The following is a 19,776-nucleotide window of genomic DNA, read 5'->3' on the forward strand; positions in this document are numbered from 1 at the left end:
GCTGGGACTTCTAAAAATGTCATTTTTCTGTTTGTTTTTCACTCATAGATAATGTCATTATTTTACATTATTTATCATTAAAGATAATTTTAACCATAATTTACTGAAAAGCTGCATTTTTTTTTCCTTGAATTTTACAGTAGAGTTACATATTATGTAATGTTAAATCACTGGTTTGTATAAATGTCTATTATAGATCAGTGTGTTATCATTTAATAATTGAATCATTGTTATCAGTGTGTAATCATTTAAAATAATAATAATATATTTTTTATCATGCTAAGGTAACTATAGTTTACCAATAACAGGTAAAGAAGTAAAAACTGTAGCATTGTTAAAATAATAATTTTCTGTATTTGTAAAGTCATTTGCTCAAAGAAATTTGAAAGACATTTCACACTTTTATTTTAACATGAGACTTTAAGACTTTCTGCTTCTTACTTTCCATAGCTTCTCAAAACTTTGCACTTGACCTCCATTGGCTATGAGTGTTTGGTTGTATTTTAATGAATTTGTTGCTATTAGGAGTTTTGATGGGTCCAGGATCGAGCAGAAGAAGGAGGGAAGGTGGGGGTGGGAGGGAAGATACAGTTTATCTGTTGACATAGAGCATGGCGTGAATCCCAAAGGAACAATTGTCCCACTCAGTTAAAGATGCCCTGAAGAATGCAGACAAGAAATGTTGAGTAGTACAGTCAGTGTAATGGAGGGAGGGTGAAGGGGTGAGAGAAAGTGCAGAGGAAGAAGAAGGATCATATCCCCATCCAGTGGCCAATTAAAATGCAGCACTTTCCCCCACGCTACAACTAATGGCCATAATAGAGGTTTTGTGTTGAACTCATTAAAGATCTGCAGAGAGGATTTCGATTTTGCTATGTCATTGATTTTAAAAAGTTTTATGTTAGTATGAAAATGCCCGCTTTTGAAGATCTGAATATGAAAATTATATTGCCATAGATAGATAGATCTAAATCTTTTCACTGAAGCGATCCCTGATTAGATCCTCTATGAGAATTTTAAATATCATCTTAAATACCACGCACATGATATCAGGTCCCTTGATATGCTCTATATTAAGCCTTTTGCAAATGTGGATCATCGTGTTCCATTGTGTCATGTCCCCACCTCGTTTGAACTTGCTATTAGAGCTAGAGATCAGTGACACTGACTCCTGTATGGGACGGAGGCATCTGATGCTGCTGCTATCCTTGGTGATGTACAGCTCAATCCAATTAGGCTTCACCTCCGGGCGGTGATGCAGCGCGCGGCGTGAACACTCCCGCTCAGTCGATGCTCCGTTGAGCGCTGCGCGTGACAGTCTTTTACACGTGCTGCTTTGGACTTTCAACACTTTATCATGGCTTCGTGGCGAGAATAATCAACAGTTTCGTTTTTTTTTTCTCCAAACTTCGTTTTTGTGCTTAATTCGCGCGAGTTGTTTGTGAGATTGAGTTCATACAGAATGGAGAGGAACGACTGCCGTCCTTTCAGCAGGGGTACCACAGACGACTCACTTCCCTGAGCTGATGGAGCGGGAAATAAAAGGCTAATTCTTTTTGGTTGTAGAGGTAAAGGAACAAGAGGTGAACGGCGGGAAGGTAAGATTTTGCTGCTTTTATTCGCTTTAAAAGAGGTCGTTTGGATAGTTTGCAGTTTCACCTCGAGATGTTTGTACAGCAAAAGTGGTCCTTGACCATCTAAGAACCGCTGAAGAACCATTGTGTGAGAAAAGAGTTTGATCAGCTGTCCTGAAACAGGTGCACTGGAAAGAACAGCCTCTTCCTTCCTGATTAAGGATTAGTGTGTGATGAATGTACCTGAACAGCTTGAAATGCAAAGTTTGTAAGGGGAAACCTGAAACAATTGATGGGAAGACTGAACAGTTTCTAATTTTGTGAGAATCAAATTTTTAGCTGTGTAACAAACTTGCATCACGTCAGTATTTTTCTGTTTCTCTCGTCTCGTGCACCTTATTAAGTTGTGTTTAAGTCATGCAAACTACATAACGGGAAATTATAGTTCTGATACTCGCAGCGCTGCAGCATTATGAAATGTTGGCCTATGTAGCCTAGTTCTCTATCTGGCTGGGAGTTTTAAATAGCCGGCTGTTACGAAGTCTTTTAAGGAAAAGAGATGCCCGCTAAATAGTCCTACGGGATTTATCATCAAGACATTGTTAAATACTCAATCGCATTACCGTCTGTCCTCAGAGGCAGAGCCAAAAGTATAGCCTACTTGACATCCAAATGATACACATGAACATTTCAGTTGTCATTGTTGAATTTACTTGAGATAAAAAAAAACGGAAATTGCTTCAATGTGCTAAGTTCTTAGAAATGTCATTTTTGTTTGCAAACTTGACAAAAAAAAAAAAAAAAAAAAAAACTTAATTACACATGACCTTGACTAGCAATGTGAAGGTAATGTCAAGTTGAATAATAATAAAACATTATAAGGATATTTTCAAAAATAAATATGTATTTGTTATTGATGTTTTTGCAAATATCATTATAAATGTTCAAATATCAAGAACTTTTCGCAAAGTTACTCCAAAACATGCCTCCACATGAAAATGTCAGAATATGTAAAAGTAAAATGAAAAAACATAATGACCTTGACACACACTGTTTTTCTTGTCACATGACAACAAATGGCCTCCTGCAATTTAGTTATGCCACAAGAACTTTGATTTATTGAATAAAATGTTTTCAAATATTTATAATATTTAAAAAAAACTGTTTCAGAACTTGTATTTACTCTTTTTTATTATTATTGATTTGTAGACAGTTACACCACCTAGAATTTTTTTTCTTTAACGCTTTTTATTTCTAAGCTGAAAACATGTTTACACAGCAGATCTAAAGTCATATTGTGCATGAATTCATTGACCCCATTACAGTAAAACTACTTCAGTCCAGGACCCTTGTTAAGATTCATCCTTTCATAATTCTAAAAACTGTGTGCTTTGGAGACTTGTTTTAGTCTGCAAAGTTTGTTGGTTCATTAATTTTTTGGAGCATAAAATAGGGTCATTATAGTGTTGGAGATCTGAATGCACTGAATTCCATAAAATGATACTTTTATTATATTAATGGCTTTATTTAGAAATCCACATTTATTTTTTCTAATCATATGCCTATGTATATGTTACATGATAAGGTCTCCTGAAATATCTTTGATTTTCAGGTGCTACCATGGAGGGCCTTGTCTGAGGTGGATTCATCATTGTACTCCTGATTGACATCTGAATTAGCATAACATTTGAGTGGTAGCAATCATGACTGAAAGGGCAACCTTTGGGGCTCAGAGGGTCTCACGGCCACAGGGCTCACTCCCGCCAGAACCCATCGACATTATCCGGACAAAAGCCAGATCCAGAAGAGTCCGGATTAATGTGGGTGGGCTGGTCCATGAGGTGCTATGGAGAACCCTCGACCGACTGCCGCGAACCCGTCTGGGGAAACTCAGAGACTGCAACACCCACGAAACCTTAATGGAGATCTGTGACGACTACAGTCTAAATGATAATGAGTATTTCTTTGACAGGCACCCAGGTGCCTTTTCCTCCATTTTAAACTTTTACCGAACTGGCAAGCTACACATGATGGAAGAGATGTGCGCTCTGTCTTTTGGTCAGGAGCTTGACTACTGGGGCATCGATGAGATCTATCTGGAGTCGTGTTGCCAGGCACGGTACCATCAGAAGAAGGAGCAGATGAATGAAGAGCTGAGGAGAGAGGCTGAAACTCTCAGGGAGAAGGAAGGAGATCAGGTGGACACGGGCTGCTGTCCAGACAAAAGGCAGAAGCTCTGGGATTTGCTGGAGAAACCAAGCTCTTCTGTAGCGGCCAAGGTAGGGCAACCACATGGCCAACACACACACAATACAAAATATCAGAGTATGTCCGCACTAATTATCTCGTTATTGGCCACGCTAATTATTAATTTAGGACATTTCCACTTAGGATGTTCCATTTGAGCATCTGAGAGAACATTGGATCAACAAACCAGCACTTAAAAAAAAAACAGAAGAGGGTTAGATTTGAAATGAATTATTAATTCACTTTACAACGACTAGGGGCAAATTCAAGGGTAAAATTTGGACTGCAAAATTCTGAAACTGACGCCAAAAGTGATACGATAAAAAAATATGAAACCAAAAGAAGAATTCATAAATGCACACATCCAATATGCATTTCCCCGGCTGTCGTGATTGACATATTAGCCTAGGCTTTTATGCCACAAAAGAAGAGGCATATTTTTTGTGGTATATAGTTTGCTGGAGGGAAGATTTATGGTGCTGCATGTCAAGTGTGAAACTATTTGGGCTGTATTTTCCATCGGAGATGTTTGCTATTGCTCTGTATTTTGCGATGCAGTAAGATTCTGCATGGATGACTGATATGTGCATGCGTTACTTAATTTAGAAAGAGTCAATAAAACAAAGACACCCGCTTGGTCTGTAAAAAGTGAAGATGGTGCTTTGAATATCTCCCATTGCAGATTTAAGTAAGTTTTGACTAATTATATTTTCTAATACATTAGTAGATTGTCCTGGTAGAAGGTTGTTGAGAATATTAAAATGCTTTTTCACAGCTGCTCAAGAGCTTTGTCTCCACTCACTGCCCAGTCCCAATACACAGATCGCCTACTTCCCAGAATACAGAGAGGGAAAGAAGTCAGAAGAGCCATTAGTGAAATGCTTTAATGTACAGGATTTTTTTTTCTTGCCCTCTGGAGAAAAGAGACTTTCCAGGGAGTAAATAAAAGCATTTTAAAGAAATGAAAAAAGTTGATAACTAGGTTTGATAGAACGCACTATAATAGAATAATAACTGCATTTTGCATTGTGATAATAATTACGATGTCAGCATTTTAATTATGATAACTAACATTCTAATTAAGCTGATCATATATAAAATGATTATAGATTATATTTGACCTTTTTATATTTTTTATATTTTAAATATATTAACTTTGATGCCACACAAAATCACATTAGACCTTTACATTTGGAGCAGAATTGGATCTGCCACACTGAAAGTTTTGAGGAGAGAAAGAACAGATGGTAATACTCATAAACATTCCCACTAGCCGGCTTCAGTCAACTCTTGGGCATACTTGTCAACAACAATTACCTGACCAGAAAGTCAATGTACATCTTCTCACTCTCATTAACTGTGTTTAACAGATTTACATTAGCATTATGTGTGGTAGTGGGACTGGGCAGGTGGACGAGCACATTCTGCTCTCAGAGAGGAAGATGAAGGTTGAGTCACTGCCACTATGATTTGTTGCCAGTCAATCGTTTGAGTGAGTCAGCACATACACACAGCATCCATTCAGCCTACACCTATAGGCTATAATGTGTGTTCTGACAGGCCAGAGGCAGCTTTGTATTGACTGAAATCACCTTCAACTTAGTTCGGTTTATCATATCACTGCTGTTCACTGAAGGGAGGTTTGAGATGAAAAAAAAAAAAAAAAAACTGGCAGGATTGCAACAAACCTATTTAGATGCTATGGTAGAAATGTGCTCACAATGTATAACGGTATATTAAATTACAAAGCAGTTCCCTTCAGTAAACCCCACTTTACTGCCTGGTAATAAATGTAGCTCTGAATTTTCGATTTTCATGCTTGGATCTGGTTTCTATTTTGGACAGAGCAAAATCCCTTTACATTGCAGGGGTCCAGTCATAAATAATCGCATGCGAGCTGCAAGATTAATGGCAAATGGTTCCTAACCTTGACCTCCACCTTCACTTTCTGTGGGTTCAGTGGTTTGGTTATTGGACACTGCCTTTTGAGCAGGAAATGACTGGTGGGTTACTGAGTAGGTATTTCCCAATGCAAGTTGATGGAAGATTGCGGCAGAATATTGCAAGTAATACATTACTTTGATGCATGAGAAGTTTCATTACATTCCCATGTATATATTTACAATTTTATTATATATATATATAAATCTAACTAGTCTTTTTGTATTCTATCTGTTTTCTTTTCATTTATTATACAATTATATAAAAAAAGACCTCTAACTGATTGCTTCCATTATCCTCATTTGTAAGTTGCTTTGGATAAAAGCATCTGCTAAATGACTAAATGTACAAATGTACATGTAAATGCAAAATTTAATTATTTAATATGTTTAAGGCAAACATTTTTTTTTTTTATTACGAAAATGAATAAAATTGAGTAGCTAAAGCTAAAACAAAATGTATATAGTTACATTATAAAATACCAATATATTTTTTTAAATATTAAATAACTGAAAATAAACAGTTGGGATGGTCTTAACGAGAACAGTGCCTAGTTTAGTGGTCAGCATATACTGCTCTCTGTGAGGCAATGGGGACTTAATCTCCTTTGGTGATTTACATAGTCTGCTCCTACAAATAGACTACTGAGGGCCCTGGCTTGTCTGGCTTATGGCTACAGTGTGTAACATGGTCACATGTTTCATCAGAGCAGTTAATCAATTAGTGAAGGCAGTTTTCCACTCTGCGGAAGTTATTAAGTGCGGCAGGGAATGCTCAGTTTTTCACATTGTTTCCGTTGTTTCAAAATGCCAGGATGAGCATTGTGAATCACCTGGGTACATGAACTTTTTTAATTAACATTTTAACCAGCCATTTTCTTGTCTTAAAGAAAAGAAAATTGTGGCATCTCCATCTTTTGATGTGCTGGCAGAGGAGTGAGGAATCTGGTGTATTTGGGTTTTTCCTTCTTGTTTAACTGTCCAGTTTCCCGTTGACTTATCTCAGAGGACTTGTGTGGTGTATGTCCTTTTAAAAGGTCAGAGGACTCTAACCCTTTCCATCACATGGCCAGGCCGAGCTCCTTTAAAGAGCTCGTCTGTCACATCACCTTCATTTGTGCTGTAAACATCCTGAGCCTTTAGTAAGCAATGCAAAGAGACATCATGATACAGAATAAGAATGGATGAAGGTAATTAGTACCTCAAGAACTGATTTTGATTGATTTTGTATTGTATTGTACCTCTCATCGTCCTCTCATTTGAGATGTTTTGATAATTTCGTTTGGATGTCAAACAAATATTTTCTAGTTTTGGCTAAAAATAAAAAATAAAACAATCATGCCACTCAAAATATTAAATTAAGTGCCTTAGATCAGAGTTTTACAATGTAAATATATCTATTATTTTCCATGAGACCCAAAAATACATGAATCATCCTGTCGAACATCCCTCTTTTGAGTGACACTTTTATATACATGACTATGACTAAAATGCTTAAGCAAATACATTTAAGATATAACATACTCTAAAAAATGCAAATATATTCATTTAAAATATCACTTCGCATAAACAATTAACGCCTTTTATTAAGTTTTTATTTAGTTCATTTATTTAATATGATTTTTTAAATAGTTTTCATAAAAATAATGCAAGATGTATGACTAAAGTGCATAAATATACACTTGTTTTTAATTTCAATGCAATTTCGAATTAATTCTCAAATATAAATTTTACTTAAGATTAAGATTTTTATAGAATTTTTATAAATCTCGAAAAGCTAAGAATTATACTTAATATTGATAGACATCTTGTCAGGTATCATAATCTGTAAAGAGGTGTTCACTGCAGATTGTTTTGATGGGATCACTGTTCATCTGAAATGTGTGTGGTGTGAATAATTTATGTGTATTTACTGTAATTGATCATGACATGATAGTCTGTGCTCTCAGCTCTGTGGACAGAGCGGAAATTCTCTGCACCAAGTGCATGGATGGGAGGGGGCAGAAAGGGAAAAAGAACGAAAAGCTCTTTGTCTGTGGAGGTTCTGTTACTAAATAAAGAGGCCTGGGTTTTGGCTGAGACTCTGGGTGCAAGGAGATACCCAGTGAATTCCCCTCTCAGCCATCACTTCAAGATCCATGAAGGTCAACAGACAAAGTAAATGTGAAGATGAGTAAAGGTCACATCCAGTACTCTTTTAAGAGTCTGTTAGATTCTATTAACTATAGTGAGATTGCATTAATCATTTTAAAACAATTCACCCTTTGTCTACTTCAGTAAAGGCATTCTTTTTCAATGTACATTCAGAGGGAGTAAATTGGTAAATCGATCTCCTTTTATGTTTATTATGGACTAAGGAGACCTATTTTAATGTGAATAGTGTGCTTTAAGGAGACAGAGGAATGTTTAATGTGTTAAGTTACTATATACTTTGAATTTAATTTAATTTAATTATATTTTAAATAAGTTAATGGTATTAATTACATTTACAATTACAACCATTTTTTAAACGATGGAGCACTTCATCTTAAAATAGATTATTAAAAATACAAGTTTCATATATATATATAAAACAAGTCTATATATGTTCATATATTTTGTCAAAATCAACAAAAAAAAATTGACAAAACCTTCTTCCAGTTCAGTTATTAAATCCATGTGAGAGTTCAGACGAAGTTTAAAAGTTGAGATAGCCTCAAATAAGAATAGACATCTCTGAATTGAAAATAATTGTCATGTTATGTAATCCAGTGCTTTGAAAAGGAAGGGTTGAGTTTGTGACCCAAAGGGAGCCAACTACTGTACAAAGGCCTAATGTGGGCGTTGAACAGTGGAACAAATCCTTTAGCCTCTCTGTCGACTCAGAGGAGTTTCCATCCTCCACAATGTCACAGAATTATGTAGTTAACACTGAGAAACCTAAAGGGATTTATCTTTAATTGGAGTAATGAGCAAACAAAATAGCTACAGTTCCACTTTTCATTCATCTGTGATGGATAAAAGCCCAATTAGTGGATGTCTGCTACAAGCTTTAGACACGATCTGGGGCCAGTTGGATAAACTGTTTAGACCAGTCTTAAAAAATTTGTCATCTTGAAGACTTGTCATAACTTTAATTCATTTATGAAAAGGTTATTTTAGTATAGAATAGATTGGCTTATTTGTATTGGAAAAGTAAGACTGCTAGTTGGTCAAACTTGTGCTTAAGACACAGTCTTAACATGGTGCCTAAGTTTATGCAACTGGCCCCAGATCCTGTAATTCAAGCTTCATTGAGGGTTAAAGCCAATTACTAATCTAGTGTGACCTACTACAATCAATAACCACCGAGTCCATCCGTGGTGTGTCTATCATTTTTGTAGCACGTATGACCTTTATGTCAGAGGTGCACATGAGTATGAAATCTGCCAAACAGTCTAAACAAACAATTTATGTTTTTACATGACAAAGTTGAAGGTCACCAGACAAAATCATTTATGTGAGGTTGATCAATACTAAGAATGTTAGTAGAATATTACATTTATATCAGAATAGTCAATAAGACTATAATTCAAAACTAGAGTTATTAAAATGCTGAATGTTGCTGAACAAATATCAGATGAAAAATGCAGTGATATTTCTGAAGTAATTGTTCATTTATTTTGAAGGAGGGTATGGGCATGTATAAGATTTCCCCGTATCTACGTTATAATCTATATTGACTTTTGGATCAGTGATCAAGTAATTGGATTATTTTTCATTGCCATGTGTCTATAGACTCAGTTTAGGTCATTATTGTGTAATTTTGTATAAGCAGATCAGATCTCATGCTGTTGTGCTAATGATGCTCTTTCTTAGGCAATCTGTGTGCTTTTCATACAGTGTGACAACAAAATGCATGCTATTAGCTCCACCTGCCCAACCCACAAGAGCTAAAACCCTGCCACGGGCAGGAGCACTGCCAGTCTTGTAGGATAAGACTTAGAGTTTTATCCTCTGAGCCCAACGTCACCTTGAACCCAGTTGTGATTTCCGTTCTGCGGATGCTTTTTGGGGGTCAAATGTTGGACAAATTCTTGTTGATCTGGTATGAGGGCAGATATCTTTTGGGCAGATTGTGTTAAAAATAGTCAGTGGCAGTTGGACACACTGAATACCAGGCTGTACACTGTGTTTAAGTAGAGATTGCCTGCCAGCTCCACATGTGAGGCTGAATATTTTGCATGTGAGTAAGTGGTAGGCTGAGGGCTAGCCTGTAAATCACAAGCAGTCATCAAGGCCACATTATTGACTAATCACTATAATCACAACCCCCTGCTTCCTCCCACCCCCGCGCATGCAAAGACACTGTCAAAGACAGAGTTGTCATCTTACTATCTTGTAGTTCAGCTGGTTTAATTTATGTTGGAACATCTATAAGTTTTGCATGCTCATAGACACTCCATTGTGCATTATAGAGGATGATAGTGTGTCTCTTACTCAGCAAAAGCTACTTGACAAATGTGGGAGTTAAGCTCCAAATTGTAAAAAAAAAAAAAAAAATACGCAATCAAACAGATCCCATGACATTCTTTTATAAATAACCTTTCAGTATCGATCAAGACGTTCTTGGGTTTCCATACAGAGTTTCTTCTTCCTCTCATGGCTGCAATGATAACAGTTGTTCTCCAGAAATAATTTAACCTTCACTTCCTCTCAGGAATAAAGGTGTCTTCTGAAGAGTTGTATTTTACACTGCATTACAGTTAAAGTTACATTTTATAAAAAATGTATTATCTCTCTTACATCAGTAAGGTGTTTCTCAAGTAGTTCAGCAGAGAGAAAACAAGGCCTGTCAAGCAATAGATGCCAATATTGCTTGTGCAAACAAACAAACAAACAAACAAACAGAAGAGCTGAAAGCTTGGCCTGTTGTAATTGTTTCTGAGAGAACACATTACTGAGTCATTCAAGCATCCGCAGATAAAAGAAGATGGATTTAACACTTTAATTCCTGAATCACTGGCTGTTTGCTGTATTAGTGGTGTTTAGAGTGAAGGAGCTGTCCATGGTGCTGCTCGTGAATCAGCGTTAACAAATATCTATTTTTTCTTGCAGTAAAAATCTCATTCATAATCTTTTCATAGAAAAAAAATCATGTTTCTCTGTCACTCATGAACTTTCCACTTTTTGAAATACAGGTAAATCCACCTCACCCTACAGATTAAAAGGCAAATCCTCATGTTTAGCCAGTAAACATTTTCTCCATATATATGCCAAGACAATGATTGTGTGGGCAGTGAAAATTTGGCCAAAGTCACCATAAATGCCAGATGTTCCAGCACCACTCCACAGTCTAGTAGATACCTAAACTTGTCTCATGTTTCATTTCACCCTCACTTTACAATCTTTTCTACTGTTTAAAAATGTCACATTCTGCTCATGTACATTGTTGGTTTTGCAGTCTCTTGAAATTCTACATATTTGATACTGATGTGAGATACTGCAACTCCATGAAAGGGGATACAAGATCATGTAACATTATACACTAAAGACAAATTGATTTATGTGTTTTAATGCATTACATTTGTTCCATGAAATTCTCGGTTCTGGTCTATAGCACCATCTACCTGTCAGATATTTCCTAATATTTGCCATAATGCAAGGCAATGCTATAGATTTTTCTGCTCATCCCAGTAAATGAAACTGGTGCTACTGTCACGTCTCTTTTATCACTCTGTAGATTCACTCTTTCATTTCATACAAATGCAAACGGCACAGTCTTGTGTCGCAGTTAAATTGTGGAGAAAATTACTTAAGTATCAATGTTACTGTGATATTGGTGCAGTGTTCATCTTGTTATCGATTGTTTTCTACATTGTGATAGATTGACAACTCAAATAATTTAAACTTAAATCAATATTTTTTTAAAGCCATATAAGTTTAAACATCCAAAGCACATGTACAGAAAGCAGCTGTCAGACAACATATGAGCAGTAAATTAAGTTCTGTCATGACAACTCTCGGAGGGATTGGCATGGTAATGTACATGACAATGTCAGTGTATCTGGTCTTGGCTGAATAGATCTGCTACGCTGCTGCTGCTGCTACTGCTTCTGCAGCAGAGCAAGTGCCGAAACCTGCTACTGCCAGGACATCCACAACATGTACTGCTGTGAGCATGTAAAAAATATTGCTGCTGCAAATATAACATACATGAAATAACCCCATAGCATACATGAATCACCTCGTAGCGAATCTATACAGGTGGAGCTGGGGAAGGTGAAGGGTTTCAGAAGCAAGCTGCACTGTTACGGCAAGCTCTAGTCATATATTTGAATATTGAGCAGCGAGCTCATTGGCTACCAATACAGGAGAGAACCAACCAATCAGCTGTGCCATGTGATAATGATATCATTACATCAGATTGAGTTAGACCTATTGGACTGCGCCATCAGAGTTTCATGCCAGAAATCTGTATTTCTCTTTCATATCTTATTGCGCTTAAGTGTATGTTAAAAATACATATAAGCTACAAAAACATAGTCGGTTATGTCTGTAAAGGCAAACACTTAGGAAAGAAATTGCATGTTTATATTAGATCCTTGTATTAAGTGACAGCAGCACTATGGGTGGCAATGTGCAGATTAAGGGGCGGTTATATTATAATGAGTTGCCCTTCCTATGTCAGTAAGGGAGTAAATTCTGAGCGTCCTGTTTGTTCACTTTATTTGCAGAGAAAAGCTTACCAAAGTTTACTAGGTTGCCCTTTTTCATGTTTTCTGGGTTAGTAGATGCACCGGGAACCTGATTAAAGCACTTAAACAAATTTTAAATGTCATTCTGAAAATAAAATAAGCACATAGCAATGATTCTAAATGTCCCTGAAAGAAAACTTTAAACAAATGTAAACAAAAGTCTTTGTGACATCAGCAAGATAGTACCCTTTCTCTAAGACAGAATTAAATTAGGGTTAGGTGACTTGAAGGATCTCTTGGTGTTCCTGTGCTTCCCTATACGCATAAGCCCTGGCCCAATGCCAGACATCTCCCTGTGTTGAGATCACTGCCCATGTAATCACGTTTATGCAGATCCACTGATGAGGACATTTAACTAATCCTCCTTCCTTTCTCCTTCACTACTTATCGCTCCTGTCTCTCTTGCGTTGAGAACAAATACAGCCCTACTGCATGTGTCAGCAGAGGCATTAAACTGTGGCCTGTATGACATACCTTGATATATATGTTTTTCCCAGAACCTCAGTGAAACTGATTAATGAGCTGACCGCAGCTACACATCATGCTGGGAATTTGTGTCCTTCAAACTTTAAGTCACCATAAAGTCAGAACATTGCTCTGATTTTAGTGCCATTCCATCAGCTGTTAAATGTCTGACACAGCTGATAATAGCAGGGTGACTGTAATGTTTTTAGAAGATTTCAAAGTAGTTAAACGAGCAGCTCTTTTTAATGGTAGCATGTATACATGGAAGAAGTTCAGTAATTTAAATAGAAAAACAAGGTAAAAATTATTTAGTTGACATTTGTTAATTGTTATAATTGTTATTGTAATTTAAGTTACATTTATATTTACATTTATATTTATGCGTGGCAAATCATATAATTTAAAAGACAATACATTGGTGTAAAGTGTCATCAAAATATTATTCAGAAGGAAGAATTACCAAAAAAAGTACACTTTTACAGTAAAACATTATTAAAACATAAATATTGCTAAATGATAGTTTGAGTTACCAATAATATATAGATAAAGGTGCATACCCAGATTTTATTCATTTAGAAAGTTTGTTTATTCTTTTTATTTTTGTTATTACCAATGCGCACTGAATGTTTTATACTGTATTTTTTGTTTTAACGTTATGTTTTTATTGTTTTTTGTTTTTTTTTGTAGTTATTGTTTTAACTTTAAAAATGTTTACAGTGAACTCGTATACAGTCACCTGGTGGACAGATTTTCAGCATGTTCAGTATGATAGCTGGAAATATATTATAATGTAGTAATGTTGGAAAGATAGAGTTCAAAAGACTTCAGTGTGGTTAAATTACCTAATTTTCCTAAAGCATTTTCTTACAAGAAAGAAAGCACACAAAATGAATAGGATTTCAGTTGGATGAAATATAACACGTCCTATAGAGTTACCTCACTGACCCTCTCCCCAGGGATTAAATCAGCTTCTTTTGGGTCAACCTCTGACTGGACTTTAGGTTTCTTGGTCGCAGTCAGACCAGATGCTACTCAACCCTACCTGGTGGGACAATCCCTGTGTCATGCAATGGCTATTCAGAGTCCTTTTCTTATACTTCTGGTGCATTACACAATGTCAAATATTGTGCCTCCCTGTCCCCCCCGACATTTGTTTAGCCTGGCTCACCAGTTGTTTAACGTGCTCTAGCGACACTTAATACTTGAGTAATCGATAACAACAAAGTGCTCTGATTTACTTCACAAATAACATTGTAGCAGGCAAGGTTCCTCTGTTTAGATGCTGGTTAGGTCATTTACAGTTTTGCCATTTTATAGGCTTTTCTTGCATAGTTGACAGATCCATTGTTGGTTAACCATTCACTGCATCTTTCAAGCCCCCAAGACTTTTGAATTGACCTTCTCTATAAAAGCATTCATTGTAATGTAATGTTATTGTTACTGATACTGCATCAGAACATTTTTCACTCTTGTTTGAGAACTGTATGGACCTTTGGAAAGGTGTTCACATTGTCGTCTGTGTGGGAGGACATTTCAGGATAATTGTAATAGGATTGAGTTTCTATCTATAGTAAGGATATAGAAAGGTTAGGAGCAGTTACTCAGTCTTTCCCCTCCCCCCACAAGGGAAGAATCAACCTGTAATCTCTTTAGTTTTCCTTAAACATTGTAATATTAAGCATTCTAGTAAAGGACATCTGGCTGACACATTGCGTCACAGTGAAATTGGTGAAATTGTCCATTCCTTAACGCATGATATATTTTCAGGAAGTGTGATCAATTTGGATTAGTCTTTAAATGTGAACATTTCAGATTGGTCTTAATATAACTTCATATTTGTCTGTGGTGTAATTCATTCTGGTGTTATATCATGAAGTTGATAAAATGTGCTGAATATGTAAAAGTGTGTCTTGACATTGCTTTCATAAGGGATTTTACACCTCCCACAATGACAGGACATTGTCAAGGTCAGCCGTTTTTTTCCTCATCCAGGGTCAGTATTAATCCCTTCTTAATTCAGTTCCAGGGAACGAGTAACAGTTTCTCGATCTATTGCTCGCCGTCTTTTGTAGTACATCACAGTTTATTTTTTTGAGGATGAGATTAGAATTCATAAGGGAGTAATGACAATAATCTAAATGAGTTCCCTAAAACTTGGAATATTTGACTATAAACTATACAGTGTGTACCTTCTAACTTCTTATTAAAGCATGAAAGTAAAAAAGTAATGAAAGTAAGTAGACGGGTGGTGTAACTGGGAGCTGATGGCATCATGGAAACCATTTTACATAATTTAAGGATTTTTGAAGAGGCCTAAAATTGATACAGGAATCTTAAAGCATGTTAAGGCTCAATTTATCAACATTTCATGATCAATGTAAATTTTTCAGTTGAAACTTAGGAACTCAAGTAGTACCTTTTCCTAAAGTAAAATTAATAAATTTCTTGACATTGATAAATGGAAGTAAGATAACGTTATCCCAACATTTCTGCAGATCTAATGCCTACCTGGATAGCATTCACAGATTGACTTTGTCATACGTACATTTTACACGTTTTGCATTGTTAATGCTTGTTTTTTTGTGAGAATGTGATGTTTCTTCTGCCTGTGATGCAGCAAACAGGCAAATTTGATGAAATGCAATATAATAGCCAGACAAGTAACTCAGTCTGATCAGGGTTATTTGATTACCTTGCAAGATGATTTAGATAAAATTACAAGACAACCTCCATATTCTAACAAAGTAGCTGATCAATAAGTGCTGTTCAAAGCCATTTGTGAATTGATGTGCGGTAGGAGAATGAGAGAACAGACGATGCAGATCACATTATCCTAATAAGTCTCTTTCAGTCTCTCATTTTGTTTGCTCTTAGTCCCACTGGCCTTTGCATTATTATTATTTATTCCAATTTTTTTTTTTTTTGAGTTTTACAATTACAGAATGACCTTTTGAACACATTGACTTAAACTTAAGTAGCACTGTAAATTTTGATATGTGGATTTATGTTTATTCTGAATGATACAGTGGTCACAATTATTTGGGCATGTTGTTGTGAATTATGTTATGTCACTAAATGCTCTCCTCTTTTTTATCTGTTGCAGATTTTGGCCATAATATCAATTCTGTTCATCATCCTTTCAACCATTGCACTGTCACTGAACACCCTGCCAGAGTTACAAGTGACTGATGAATTCGGCCAATCCAATGACAACCCGAACCTGGCCCATGTTGAAGCCATTTGCATCGCCTGGTTCACTATGGAGTACCTTCTGCGATTTTTGTCTTCACCCAACAAGTGGAAGTTCTTCAAAGGGCCTCTGAATGTGATCGACCTGCTGGCTATCCTTCCTTATTACGTCACAATATTCCTCACCGAATCCAACAAGAGTGTCCTCCAGTTCCAGAATGTGCGCAGGGTAGTTCAAATCTTCCGGATCATGAGAATCCTGCGAATTCTGAAACTCGCGAGACACTCGACTGGTCTCCAGTCTCTTGGGTTCACTCTTAGAAGAAGCTACAATGAACTTGGGCTTCTGATATTGTTTTTAGCCATGGGCATCATGATCTTCTCCAGTTTGGTGTTCTTTGCTGAGAAAGATGAAGATGCTACGAAATTCACCAGTATTCCTGCTTCATTCTGGTGGGCAACAATTACCATGACAACTGTAGGCTATGGGGATATCTATCCCCAAACCCTTTTGGGCAAAATAGTGGGTGGTCTCTGTTGTATCGCTGGCGTGTTAGTGATTGCTCTGCCCATTCCCATTATTGTGAACAACTTCTCCGAGTTCTACAAAGAGCAGAAGCGACAAGAAAAGGCTATCAAACGAAGAGAAGCACTTGAGAGGGCCAAGAGGAACGGGAGCATTGTGTCGATGAACCTGAAAGATGCTTTCGCTCGCAATATGGAGCTATTGGATGTTGTGATAGAAAAGAATGAGGACAAGGGCGCAGACAATCATCTTTCACCCAGTCGCTGGAACTATCCAAAGAACCCAAACCCTGACTCGAAATATCAAGAAATAGGTCAGTTGGCTTCTCCAGAACGATTATTCAAACCTACTTCAAGCCCTCAGCATCTGAACGCGAAATCCCTTGAGCAAATGTACAACCAGATGACGGCTGCCTCATCCGTGAGCAGCAGCGGACAATCGGCTTCCAAAGCGATCACTTTTGGAAGAGAAGAAGAGATGGAGATGAAAGTAGTGCAGCGTGAACCACGGCACAAAGAGAGACCCAACACTGAGATAAGAAGCCTGTCCAGCGTTGACAGTTTCGCCAGCTGTGCCACAGACATCAGTGAGGTAGAGAGAAGCGCGCTACTGCCAAATTTGGCAGGAGCGCAGACAAGGCACCCACGTGCTCCTCCGCCGCTCGACCTCAGCCAGATCACCTCCCTGGAGAAACGGGCTCCTGAGAAAGCAAAGCAGCCCGCGATCATCAAAGAAGGCCTCTATGAGTTTGTCCAGTGCAAGTCAGACAGCAGCGCCATGTCACAGGGTGAGGAGAACCAAAGCTTTGATCCGAGTGATGAAAACATTCGGAGCCCCCCACGAGGAAACCAAGTCAAAGCGAAGGGACTCAAAGTGAACTTTACCGAATCTGCAGACGAGGGGGTTTCCAATTTGCACTTAGTCGTGACGGATGACGCAGCCACACCGACACCAAAGCTACCGGTATCTGATCCATTACTGTTGGTGGGTTCTCCTCGGCACACTCCCAGATCCCCAGGGAAAGGCTTTGAAGGAGATGGAGCCACAAGCTCTCCAGGTTTCAGCCTGTCGTCTTCTGAAAGCCAAAGAGGGAGAAACCACGTCGATAGAGCCGCAGTTACTCCCACCTCCCCTAAAAGTGCACCAAACTGTGCATTTTCCACGGTTGGTGCCATTGGAGCAGAAGACAACATTCAAAGTGGACAGAAGGTGGACAACCACCTCCTTTCACCTGATATTCTCAAGTCTTCAGGGGAGGGAGGCCGCTCACCACCGTGTGAATCTAGCATGTGATGCGATGTGTTGCATTAACATGTTCACAGAACGAATGCATCAAAGTATGTGGACAGAAAAAAAAGCATACTGATGTAGTGAAGGGGATTTCCTTTTGTCTTTCTCCGGACTGCATAGCCGCAGAGATTGACTTTATGATCCTGAGAGAGAAGGTCTGCACTCAAATTCAAGAGCTTAGTGACATTCATACAGAGGGAGGACATTAAAAAACAAAGCATACTCTTATTATTCTATCATTATTTTTTAACAGTAAGACCCTCCATGTGAAGTATTAGTTAGCAGAATCATATATCTTTTGAATCATAGACCGATTCAGACAACTGTGATAAGATACCACAAATGGTTCATTGTCATTTACAGGCCACTGAGCAGTTGTTGTGCATTCACAACACTGTAACATTTGTGTTGGGTTTGTTTAATAGTTCTGACCAAAATGCTACCAGCGTAATTTGGCAGTCAGCATTTGACTTGAAATAATATTTTTGATCAAACTATGCCTTCATTTGATATTATTCCTCAGCGGTCATATGTGAAGCAACACGATTTTCAGTTCTTTCTGCATATGTGGATCAAATCAAATCCAATTTTTATCTTTAATCATCCCGTTGGGAAATTAATAGAAAAGAGAGAGAAAAAAAACGCACCAAAATAAAACAAGTCAGTACTAAATATTCTGATATCTATATGAGCATGTCCGTTTCAGTGAAACACAGGTTCAAGTGTTTCCATTTGCATCATTTTAAAGTTGAGCTATAGTCTGCAAAAAAAATAAAACATACATTCTTTAACATAGTTTAGCATGGTTACTGCTGTGGGCAGCTCTCCACATCAGTGAATCTGTATAACAGTAAGGAAAGATCATTGTTTGAGTTGCCTTCAAATCAGAATCAGCTGAGGGAAACCTGACAGCCATAGTAAATCAACTATGCCCTCTGCTGGATGAAGGAAATGGCACTTTATTTCTACAAGATGTCAGCTTGACTGGATGGGAATATTGAACATTAAAGAATGTTATTTTAATGTTCCTCTCTTGATGTGCAATACAGTTGACCGGGTAACAAAGAGGTCATTAGATATCAAAAGCTCAAAGCAGAACCCTGAGTGTATTAATTGTATAATAACTGTACATTCAATACATTATCAGCTACATTCATTTAGTGTAGAAACACAGGTACACAAGTTGGCAACCATACTTAAGTGATTTTTAAAACAAGGCAGGAACACTAAACCTATTTTAAGTATTAAAATCTGTGCCTTTTCATAAACAGTCATTTATGAGAAGGCGTTAAGATCTTTGGTTTGGTTCAGACAGGTCTGTACAGAACGTCCTACTTTATATAGAGTAAAATATGCAAATATATTCAAATTCTCAGGTTTTTTTCTTTATTTTTTTGTAATCTTGAAAGCCCCATTTCTGTATGCGAAAATCATTGTTTGCTGTTCATAAAGTAATGGAACAGAACACTGGACATAACTCAAGCGCTGAACAATCATCCACTTGCACAAGCGTTGAGCATAGTTCAATACAACTTTACTATTGTATGTACGTTCCAAAACAGACTTTAATTTCTGCATATGAAATGTTTTTCATTAAGTTTGGATCCTAGTTGATATATCAGTGACATTGTTTATAGTTGTACATCTTTACTTTGAAATAGTAACTGCATTGTTCCAAATACCTAGAATGACCATTAAATAAATGTTTGTACAGGACATTGCAAGCGTGTTTTTTAAAGTTAAAACAACAGTAGTCCTTCAACCCCCTCAAGTTGTTTAAAAAGTGAGAATAGATGTGATCGGAGACACCAATGCACCATTTTTTCAGT

General features: G+C 37.2%; 1 protein-coding gene across 1 annotated transcript; it reads left to right on the forward strand.

Moving 5' to 3' along the window:
• The first annotated feature begins 1,186 nt into the window (after nt 1-1,186).
• LOC113117729 (potassium voltage-gated channel subfamily B member 2-like) lies at nt 1,187-19,717 on the forward strand. The gene is made up of 3 exons (XM_026286629.1): nt 1,187-1,598; nt 3,187-3,853; nt 16,046-19,717. Exons 2-3 carry the CDS (start codon nt 3,278-3,280, stop codon nt 17,948-17,950), a joined length of 2,481 nt encoding a protein of 826 aa, XP_026142414.1. The 5' UTR covers nt 1,187-1,598; nt 3,187-3,277; the 3' UTR covers nt 17,951-19,717.
• The last annotated feature ends 59 nt before the right edge of the window (nt 19,718-19,776 follow it).

Source organism: Carassius auratus, chromosome 2, assembly GCF_003368295.1.
Source record: "Carassius auratus strain Wakin chromosome 2, ASM336829v1, whole genome shotgun sequence".
Taxonomy (NCBI): Eukaryota; Metazoa; Chordata; class Actinopteri; order Cypriniformes; family Cyprinidae; genus Carassius; species Carassius auratus.